This window comes from Leptodactylus fuscus, chromosome 5 (genome assembly GCF_031893055.1).
Source record: "Leptodactylus fuscus isolate aLepFus1 chromosome 5, aLepFus1.hap2, whole genome shotgun sequence".
Lineage (NCBI taxonomy): Eukaryota > Metazoa > Chordata > Amphibia > Anura > Leptodactylidae > Leptodactylus > Leptodactylus fuscus.
This window is the reverse complement of record NC_134269.1, coordinates 66,088,571-66,099,475: the sequence shown is the minus strand read 5'-3', so window position 1 is coordinate 66,099,475 and position 10,905 is coordinate 66,088,571. Positions and strand designations below refer to the sequence as shown.

Below are 10,905 nucleotides of genomic sequence, written 5' to 3'. Positions count from 1 at the left end.
TCTGGGCCTAATAATGACTGACACAGGGACAATATAGGAAAAGTGACTTTATTTTCCTCATATGTCTAGAACATTGAGAAATAATTATACTGTATATTGATAATTTAGAATAGAAAATATGCAAATTTCAAAAAATAAGTTCTTTGAAATGAGGCCCATAGCATTACAGTTACCAGAGGACCCCTGTAAGCCAGTCTAAAATTACACAAAAGCAAGTGAACTACCTAAGCAGTGGTTTATAACTGACATACATATATGACCGGGTAGCAAGAGATTCTCACAGTTCTTTAAGAATGTATATCAAACAGCTTGTAAGACTTAGATACTTGTGAGTCAATCACCTAGTCTTCCATGCGGTCCAAAAGTAGAGTACAGTGTAATATACAGATCAGTAGCGGTCAGTCTCTTTATAGGAACGGAGGAGGAGCGCCAGAGAGGTAGAAACGCAGCTTATGTTGCTGCAACTCGTTTTATTAACCAAGGTCTCCCTCTATTCCCTTTGTACTGTAAAAATATCAAGTGTGAATACGCATACAATCAGTTCCTCGGAGGAGGGAGAATAGTGACCTGCAGTGCAATGCCCAGTGTGCACCTGCATTACAAAGCCATCACTCCCCTCATTTTGTAACATTCTAAAACAAGGCTCCAGGACTCGGATAGAACCCAGGACGATTGTGTTCACATGATGTCCTGTCTCCAAGAAGCCCCTCAGTGTAAGACAATCTGCTTCTGACTACAAACAAAAAGGTAGTGGACTACATGAACATTTCCGGACACATTTCATTCCAGATGTTAGATGATGCAAAAAAAAAAATAGAAACATAAAATATACTTGACAAAAACAAAATTCTTATAATACCAGTGGTCAAGCTACAAAATCCAAATATACAGTCTGTGCACGGTCCATAAAAGGACCTACTGAAATATCTGAAAGTCCAGCTTCTTATGATGAAGGCCATCTCAAAAATAAGCCTGCAGACATTACATCCTTCTTTTCCAGACCTGACCTAAAGAAACATTGAACTTTATATATATATACAACCTATATACACTGCTGCTTCCCCATGGTAAGGCCATAGCTGATAGGTGTATCCTCATTTGTCAAAAAAATAAAGCTCCAAAGAGAAGTTGTGAGCAGATAGCAGAAATAAAATCAGAGCCAAATACAAGAACTTCCTCTGTCAGGCTTGGACTGTTGTCTAATAACTATAGGACATTGTAATAGACCATATCTTTCATAGTTTGCTCGGCCATTGGCTGATCTACTGATGGATTTTCCACTTCTCCATAGCTGTATGAGTTCTCCTCAAAGTCCTCCATTTCTTGCTGCCTGTCCATATCATTGGATTCTTGCTCAGGAAGGTCCATCATTGGATCTGTAGAGGAACAATAAAGATAAGAAATGATGGACCTTATGCAGGAATAGGTGGCCTGTAGTGCACAGAAACAAGTCATCTTCACGTCCATCTGCATTGGAATAATGGGATACACTGACTAGCTTGTAAGGGCCACTTTTCTAAGACATCTGTGATAGGTAGGGTTGAGCCGATCTTGACTTTTCAGGATTGATTTTGAAATCCGATTTTCGATCATTTTTCATTCGAACCCAATCTCGATCCCAATTCCGATCCCAATGCAAGTCAATGGGATTTTTTTTACTAATTGGAGATCGGATTTTAAAAGCAATCCTATTCACTATACAATTCACTATACAGCATGGAATCTAACAATTGAACTCTTTAATCACTAAGTAGCCAGAGGATTTTTTTAAAAAATCCTCTGGCTACTTAGTCCTCCGTGGTGTCCACTTACCTGCAGAGATGGCTGGTCCGGTGCCCGATGTTCTCGTTCTGCTTCGCCTCGCTGTCCCCATGCCTCCCAGGTTAGGAGAGTGTGGGCGGGTACTGGGAGGTGAGACATCAAGTCTCCCCGCCCTGTATCCACCCACACTCTCCTAAGTCACAAGCCCACCTTCTTCCTAGCATTTTAACACTAACCTGGGAGGTGGGGGCAGCGAGGCAAAGAAGAACGAAAACACCGGGCACCGGACCAGCCATCTCTGCAGGTAAGTAGTTACTAGTGATGTTAGCTAGTCTCCCATTAGAATGAATGGATGCAGCCGATGTGCAGGGAGTTAAGGCTGTGTGCCGGCTGCTTCCATTCATTCCTACGGAACCGCAGTGGAGCCTTCACACTGAGTATAGACTCCGCTCAGAATGAGCAGAGCGTATACTCAGTGTGAAGGCTAACATTGTTAGCTTTTCCCACAATCCTTGGCCAGTAGCAAAGCATTGTGAGAAATGATCACCGATCTCAATCCCACCTAAAAAGGCCGTGTTTGGAATTCCGATCGTGATCGTGAAATTTTCGATCGCCGATCGGAATCCGATCTTTTTCTAACACAATCGCTCAACCCTACTCTTAGGCCTTCTTCACACATTTTTTTCAGCTTCCAGCTTTTTTATTCTTGTTGAAAAAAATATGAATTTACAGTATTTGTAGAATTGATTTTGTGGTATTTATTTCTGGACTTTTTGATGCAGGATGCCATGTTCTGAATGACACTTGTCACAAGGTCTGGAAGTCATAAATGAAACAGATGAAAGCAGAGGTGAAGCTACGGGGCCCCAGTGCGAAATCTGTAATTGTACCCCTACCTAACTTGTGCCATCTAGAATATGTGTATATTTTGGACCCCCTCAGGTTGCAGGGCCTGGTAGCCACTGCTATTGCTGCACCCCCTATAGATGAAATGTAGAAGCAAACAACAAATCCCAGAACTGCCACCGAATAATCTACAGGTACTTCTACAGTCCATAGGTTCACATGGCAATTTGTGTAGAGTGCCATAAGATGAAATAAATGTTCATGTTGGAGAATGCTATGTCATAACTGGAGTGTTAAATGTGACATTTCTGGAGGCATTTTCCTTCACAATTATTTTTATTTAAAGAACCAATTAAGTTTCTAACCTTGGTTTTCCAAACTGACGTCCATCACCCCATGTTTAACCTTCATGTGACGACTGAGGTTGCCTTTCAGGTTGAACTTGCTGGAGCAATACGGGCATTTGAAGGGTTTGTAGCCCGCATGAAGGTGCATGTGGCCCAGCAAGTTATACATTCGGTTAAAAGATTTTCCACAAACCTAGAATAGAAAGTAACAGTAAAAGATGAGCTATGCAGCACTGGTCCTGGCTGGTTGTGCTATGGGCTGTTCTATATAACTGGAAGCAAAATGAGAGACATTACAATGAATCGGCACAACCTACGGAAACAGTGAAGCCATACTCTTCATATACAGCCAGTGTCTTTTGTTTCTTGCTGCATCACATTATGTTTGGAGATGTTTGGAGCTGATTTACTGTTTTAACATATTACCTGCGGTTTTGCCACACTAAATGGGTGAATGCTAATTCAGAGCTGCCATTTCCAATAGCAGAAAAAGTAGGTTTCCAGGCTTACCAATTGATGACCTATCCTTAGGATGGGACAGCAATTGAAGATGAGCAGGGATTCCAAATGTCAGTAGGGGTTCCAGCTGTTTCAAGAGGTCACTGCGCTGGGTGAGTACTGCAGCCTCTTCACTACCTACACAAGCACAGCACCATTCATTTATTTAGCTGCTGTGCTTGGTATTGCAGCTCAACCAATTCACTTGAATAGGACAGCGATGTAAACAGGACATGTGTTGACCGATAGATGTGACATAACATGGTCTGTGAAGTGGAATCAACTCTCAGAGCCGCTGCTGCTTCAAACAGATGGATTCCTGGTTGCTGGGTCCCTGCTGGTGTTCAATTGATCTCCAAACTGAGGATAGGTCATCAATTAATAAGTCCCAGAAAACCGCTTTAGGCTGATACCTCACATGACATACCACAGAAATAAAGCAGTGTGGGAAAAAGCACAGTGGCAATGCATCGTGGTTCTTCCCACAGCACTTTAAACAGAAAGTTTGCAGAGTTTTCCTCCGTGAACTTTCTCTTACAATTATACCTATGGGAAAACCGCCAGCACTTCCATAGGTAGAATTAACATCCTGCAATTTCCAAAAGCACGCTGGTTTTGGAAATCGAGGCGTGTCCGCACAGTGGATTTTAACGCACAGTTGGCATCGGATTCGCTAGAATCCCATCCGCTTTGCCTGTAGAAGAAAACACCACGATTTTTCTCACGATGCAAATCGCGGTGTTTCCATTCGATGGGGCCCCGGTCTTAGGCTGAGGCCCCACATTGCAGAACAGCAGATTTTGGTTTATTGTTGCAGGTTTTGCTGCAGTTTTTTGAGCCAAACCCAAGATTACCTACAGGGAAATCCTGCTCAATCCATTCCTGGCTTTGCCTCAAAAAAGTGCAGCAAAATCTGCAACAAAAAAAAGCTACTATTTTGCATCGTGGGGCCTTAGGGCCCCTTCACACGGAGGATACGCTGGCTGATTCTGAACGTGTAAACGTTTCAGATCAGCGCGTTTAAAACATATCCCATTGCTTTCTATGGGAGCCGGCATACGTGCGCTCCCCATAGAAATGAATGGAAAAAAGCAGCCCATTCATTTCTATGGGGAGCGCACGTATGCTGGCTCCCATAGAAAGCAATGGGACCTGTTTTAAACGCCGCTGATTCAGAACGTTTACACGTTCAGAATCAGCCAGCGTATCCTCCATGTGAAGGGGCCCTTATCCTTAAAATGTATTGGAACAGAGAACTATCAGTTCAGAGATTCCCTTAGACTGAAACTGGTTTTGCCAACCTCTAAAGCTAGGTTCACACAGTGGAAATTGAAGAGAAATGACTCCTCATTTTTCGCTGCTGTATTCGGCCACGGCCTAGTTGTGATGAAATGTGATGCAGCGCATTGGCATTGAATCACAGCTTTCCTCTGCTGATTAGGTCTGGATGAATAGGCCTGATCGACAGGGACTCTGGAGCTGCAGAATCTGTGGCAAGACGTCCTGCTGTGATCTCTGCCTCCCATTGAAAACAATGATTCAGGGCGGAATATACTGCAAATTTGGGGGAGTGAAACAAGCCTCCAAATCCGCAGCAGATTCCTACACATGAAAGTACCCTCATAGAACCCAAGAACTCTCTTAGGCCTCTGAAGTTCTATACAACTATAATAAAAAGGTTACAACTCCAGAAGCAATTCTCCTGGTCACTGAAACGATAAACTGCGCCATTGTCGGACCGAAAGAAGATCTTGTTGTAGAATGGGCCACTACTCAGCCTGGCTTGTACCTTGCATTTGAACGGCTTGACAGGGGAGTGCACTATCATATGAGTCTTCAGCGTTTGCTTCTGTACAAAGGTCTTAAAGCAGATATGGCACTGGAATGGGCGAACACTGGCATGGATCAGCATGTGGCGCTTCATGTTGGCATGCAGAGTGAATTCCCGCCCACATACCTCACATTTAAACTCCTTTACACCCTGGAACAAATTAAGAATACAGATTAAGGATTGCAGAGACATTCATTTGTGGTCAAGAAAAATAAATGGTATGAAGAAATGTCGCCTCACATACCAACTTCTTAGAATGACATGGAGGGGTTGTAATGGACCAAGTAAAGCAGCAATAAGACATCTGAAGTTAGATAGTGGTCAATAATGCTGCTCAATAGAATATCTGCTGTGGCCTACAAAGTTTATATGGCCTGCCTCTGTCTGGATTACTGTCATCATTTAGTCATATATAATATTAATTAAATTAATTGTCATGTACCCTTCCAATGCTGCCTCAACACCATTGGAGGGACTGATCACAGTAAATAAGTGACTTCTTTACCCACAGGGTTATCTGGATTGGGTGTGACCACAGTCTTTATGACAGATCTGCCAACCTCAGTAAAGAGAATTTACATTACAATACAAATCTATACCTGCTGAAACCAAGCATGTATTTCATTTTATGTCTTTAAGACAGCCAAAGATAAACCACATTCCAAGTGGAGTGTGCATCTTAATATCTTAATATATGGCATATTTTATCCCTACAAAGTATGGTTTAAGACTGAAATATATAAAAAAACATTCTTAATATATGTCAGCCAGTATTTCGTTTGAAGGATCACAGATTTCAATAATTTGTGGCACCTTCTTATTTATGTCCAGCTCCCTATGGGGTTATTATCATATTTATTGGACCCTCCATTTGCTCTATTTTAGGAAGCATTGGTTCCACTGTTGTATTTTTTGATATCATTATATGTAGATTTTATATGACTTTTCAATAAAGATTTTATATGGCAGTTCTGTCTCATGACAGTATTTTACTGTCTATAACAAGCTGCATTTTCCATGTATAAGCTCTGGTAGCAAATATTGGCTGCTTTACCCCCACAAGACACTAGAGGGAACCAGACAGCAAGAGACCAATAACTACCGGTAAGTGCATTAAAGAGAAAATAGACATAACAGCTCTGTTGCTAGCCAACATATGTAACATACAATCTGATGCTCTATAAACACAGGTTATGAGGAATAACAGACAATTCTTAAATATTTACAGGATATTATAGAAGACATGCTATGTGATAGGCTAATGGACACATGTTTATTTCAGATTCCATGGGTGTTCCCCTTATCATAACTCCAGCAATGTACTGTATGTGAAATATAAGCAGAACTGAAGCCTCTGGTTCATTGTGGTTGATCCGAAGCAACGTCCATATAGTAACATGTGTGAGAGAGCGTGTTACATAATAATATATGGAAATTATTGGAAACAGCTCTAAAAATATATACATTTCAATAAACAGTATTGTGGGAGTATGGCTAAAATACCTTGTGCGTAAGTGAATGCTGCTTAAGATGATGGATTTGGCTGAATTCCATGCCGCATTCTTTACAGACAAATGGTCGTACATTCTGATGCTTCAGCATATGGTTTTGTAGCTGACTGCGATAATGGAAGGACTTGTTGCACTCCATACACTGGTACATTGTGGGTCCTTGGTGTGAGGAGATGTGACGTTTCAGCTGTGTTAATGTAGCAAAGTCCAGTCCACATTCGACACAGACGTGGCATCTGCCATTTTCATGCTTTACCTCATGGGCTTTGAGTTCACTGGGGTAGGCAAAACCCCGACCACAAAAGCGACAGCTGTAGGGTTTGATGTCTGTATGGAGTAGCATGTGTCTCTTCAGGTGGCTGGTCTGTGTAAAGGCCTTGTTGCACACCTCACACTTGTGTGGTCTCGTCCCTTGGTGTGTCAGGAGGTGAGTTTGTAAATGACTTGGCTGTTTGAAAAGTTTGTTGCAGTGTGGGCATGAATGGGGTTTGATCCCGCTGTGCCCCAGGATGTGTGTGACTAAGTTGTACTTTGAGGTATAGGATTTCTCACACATTCGGCACTGCCACCGTTTCTGGCGATCACCAGCCTCCACCAGGTAGGAATCATCAATCTGTACATTTATATCTAACCTATCCAACTGGGCCTTTTTGTTACGTTCAATGTTTTCTGCTGTATCCGTTTCATGTTCATTGGATTCAGGCCAAATAAAGCTTTGCACATTTTCCTCCATCTTAGGTGATCCAATGATTGGGGTTTTAGTGTCACTAGGCTGCATTAAGTTTGGTCCAAAATTACACTGCCTTTGCATATTGTCCAAACTGGAATTTCCAGGGATCATTGACATAGGTGGAAGAGGGTAAGAGTTTTGCACAGGGTGCTGTAATATGCGTCGATAATCAGCATCCACATCATGACGTGGTCTGTCTCGAAAATGGCGAAACCTCTTTGGCTTCCTATGGAACGTACTGAGGTCAATCATTTTCATAGAGCTGTTTTGTACAGTGTTGTCACTGGTAGGCTCCTGAGTGTCCTGTGAAATCATATCTTCACCATCTTCACTTTTGGCTCCTATTGTGACCTGGCAGATTTCTTCTGTATTGGTCTCCTCTTCAGGTTTTTCACATTTAATTTTTGGAACTACTTTGACTGGAAGACGTTTCTTCCGTTTGGGATGTTTTTCCGAATCCAAGGCATCATCTTCTAATGGTTCGGCTGCAACCTTTCCTCCGGTGTTCAGGTAGTTCTCACCTTCTGGCTGTTCTGCCTCAATAGGTCCATTATCTGTAAAGTCACTCCGGGAGGAGGGGAAGAATCCGCCTGGGCTGATTGTCGCTCCAAAAAGCTCATTATCTGACACTAGGCCCAAAACAGCAGCCTGTGCTAGGGACAGCACCACCACAGCATCGGTCTGTGTGCCAAAGTCAGTGAACCGATCCATATTACATACCATCAGAATGGCATGCCTTCCCTATGGAGAAAGAACAGATTTTATTATATTATCTGAAGACCTGAAAACTACAATCTATCTGTTCAGTCTGGTCATGTACAGAACCCTCACTGGAAACATTTTGACCTGCATCAGAAATTTTAATTGGGGAATATCCAATAAAATGGTTCACATAAAATTGGTTAACAATATTATCATATATGTATTTTTTTTTTTTTTTTAGAACGGGGCAGAATGGGTAAAAATAAAGCAAGCATTACTCTCCTCATTGATCCCCACCACTGTCGAGTGGGCATCTTCTGCCATTCTCTGCGTCTGGAGATGGAGTCACAGACTAGTGGTGATCTGGTAAGCCTAGAAATGGCATATTTTATTTATAAATTTATTTATTTAAAAAAATATTTCATTTTAACTTGTTTTTTTGAACAGAATATATTCCTTTATTTTGACAGAATCACCCAAATATTAAAAAAAATTAGTGTATAGAATATAGAAAATATACAAGAAAAAAAAAACTTGAATTCTGAACATGTAATAGTGGCATCGCCAATCCTCTGCGAGGAACTGCGGCAACTTTACTTCTACATTACTGCTTGTGGTAATAGGAATCCCTCCCTTATCTTCTTGGGTCTGGACATCTGATTTCCCATATTACTGATCTGCAGTAGCACACAGCTTCTGCTCTACTCGGACGACATAACAGATGGATGAATACATAGTCCTCTATATAGTAATTCTAGCACATATTTATTTTCAGTGAGTCAGGACAGGAACAGTAACAGCTGCTTTAATAGTAAGCAAATACTGCACAACCTATTGAAAGTCCAAAAGCAAGCGGCTTGTGTAATGGAGAAGGGATCTGTAAGAAAAAGATGCTGCGTTCCAGACATGATCCCTAGATAACTATTAATTCCAAGGGGTCAGTGACATACTTTAGATGTTAGAACATTGCGGCCACTAATACCAATGAAGATTTAGAAACAAACGTTGCTAATATTTGAAGAGGTCTCTTCTCATGGTTTTCATCAAGATCTACCACTAAATGGTTAAGTGGTAAAAAAACAGGTAACCCCTCCTCATATGTAAGCAGTCACTCTTACTCCTCCCTGCACCTGTTTGCTCCGGGCTCCAGGGCAACATAAGTGAGAAGGTGATGATGATTCCTACAATTGTGTTCATAGGAAGATAAAGATCATAGACACTTTGTATTTCGTGTTAATCTTCACTGAAACCTGCTGACATCTATCTAACCAGAAAACCTCCCTAGTTTCACTGCTGCAAGTCTGGTGCCGGGAAGAGCTCAGGCTCAAATCTAACTATAGACTGATGTTCACATAGACGGTTACAAGCGAGCGCTCTTACACACTGAACTGGAACTAGCTGTATACCTGTGTGACCATCACAAGCCCAAGATTTTGCAGCTCATCCCTATTCAAGTGAATGGAGTGGAACTGCAATGCCTGACGTAGCCAATGCTCTGGCAACAGATTCATGTTTCCCTTACTATGCGCAGCATGAGACAGCAACAGGCTCCTCCATTACAAAGATCTATGTCTTACCCTAAAATACTCAGAAAAACATAGCTGTAGTACCATTGTATGGTTGTATTGAATGAGAGAGCTGTAGTACCATTCCTGGTCATTGCACGGTGGATGATTTAGTGTTATTTCTTCATCTGACAATTGGGGGCATCAGGACTTGGACTCCTCACTAGTGTAATATTGATGACCTACCATAAAAAATGGTTATCGATAGAAAAGGCCAAGAAAAGTCCTTTCAGAATTACCAGATACTTTCTGACATCCTTTAACATGGTTTTCTACTTCATTTTTATTGATGATGTGTCCTTATAGGATAGCTGATCAATAATAGACCAGTGGGTGACTGACTCCCCCAATAAATCAGCTGCCTGATGGGGCTGTGGAGCTTGTGCAAGTACTGTGATGCCCTTCACTGTTCGCACGCTGTCTGTTTCATAGTGGCCAAGTGATATAATTACAGCCTCGTGCCATTCACTTGCCAGTGGGATAAGGCTGCAGTCACTAACACCGTGTGTTGCCCCACCATTGATCTCGTACTCTAATGACGCTGCCATACACCCATATTAATAAAGTGGTTACCCAGTTTTACAAAAAAAAATAAATTGTATGTTTTCTTCCAAAACTGATCCACGCTATGGCTGTGTCTGGTATTGTAGCATTCAAATAAATGGGACTAGGCTGGAATACCAAGAAAAGTCATATGTAAGCCATTTGACAACACCATGTCTTATGTGACAGGCTTGGTCCACGGTATCGGGGTATGGATTTCTAGGCAAGTATAGATATGATTATGGGTAAGCAGGAAAATAAGATAATTATTTCGTCTCCCTGTTGACTAGCTATATGATATATATTTTTACATAAATCCTATATATCTATCCATCACACTGATGTAACACAATGGTTTGGTAAAACTAAGTGAGTGGTTAATGTTTAACACTGTAAAGTGCGACGGCTGATCCAGAGACTCAATAAAAGTTTAATCAGTTCACAGATCGATCATGCAACTTGAGCTAGGTGCAAAAAACCAGCAGATGTGTATATAACCAACTACACAAGTACAGCCACTGGATCTAGTACAGAAAGCTGGACAGCCGGGAACATTCAGAAGTACAGAATG

At 41.6% G+C, this 10,905-nt stretch overlaps 1 protein-coding gene across 1 annotated transcript in view; it reads right to left on the bottom strand.

Moving 5' to 3' along the window:
* Positions 1-611: 611 nt before the first annotated feature.
* ZNF710 (zinc finger protein 710) overlaps positions 612-10,905 on the bottom strand; it is a 64,304-nt gene continuing 54,010 nt past the window's right edge. Inside the window, exons 3-6 of the mRNA XM_075273319.1 lie at positions 6,787-8,265; positions 5,242-5,433; positions 2,973-3,147; positions 612-1,376 (exon numbers count right to left, since the gene is read on the bottom strand). Coding sequence (XP_075129420.1) covers positions 1,207-1,376; positions 2,973-3,147; positions 5,242-5,433; positions 6,787-8,247 — 1,998 coding nt within the window. The 5' untranslated portion in view covers positions 8,248-8,265 and the 3' untranslated portion in view covers positions 612-1,206. The remainder of the gene's footprint in view (positions 1,377-2,972; positions 3,148-5,241; positions 5,434-6,786; positions 8,266-10,905) is intronic.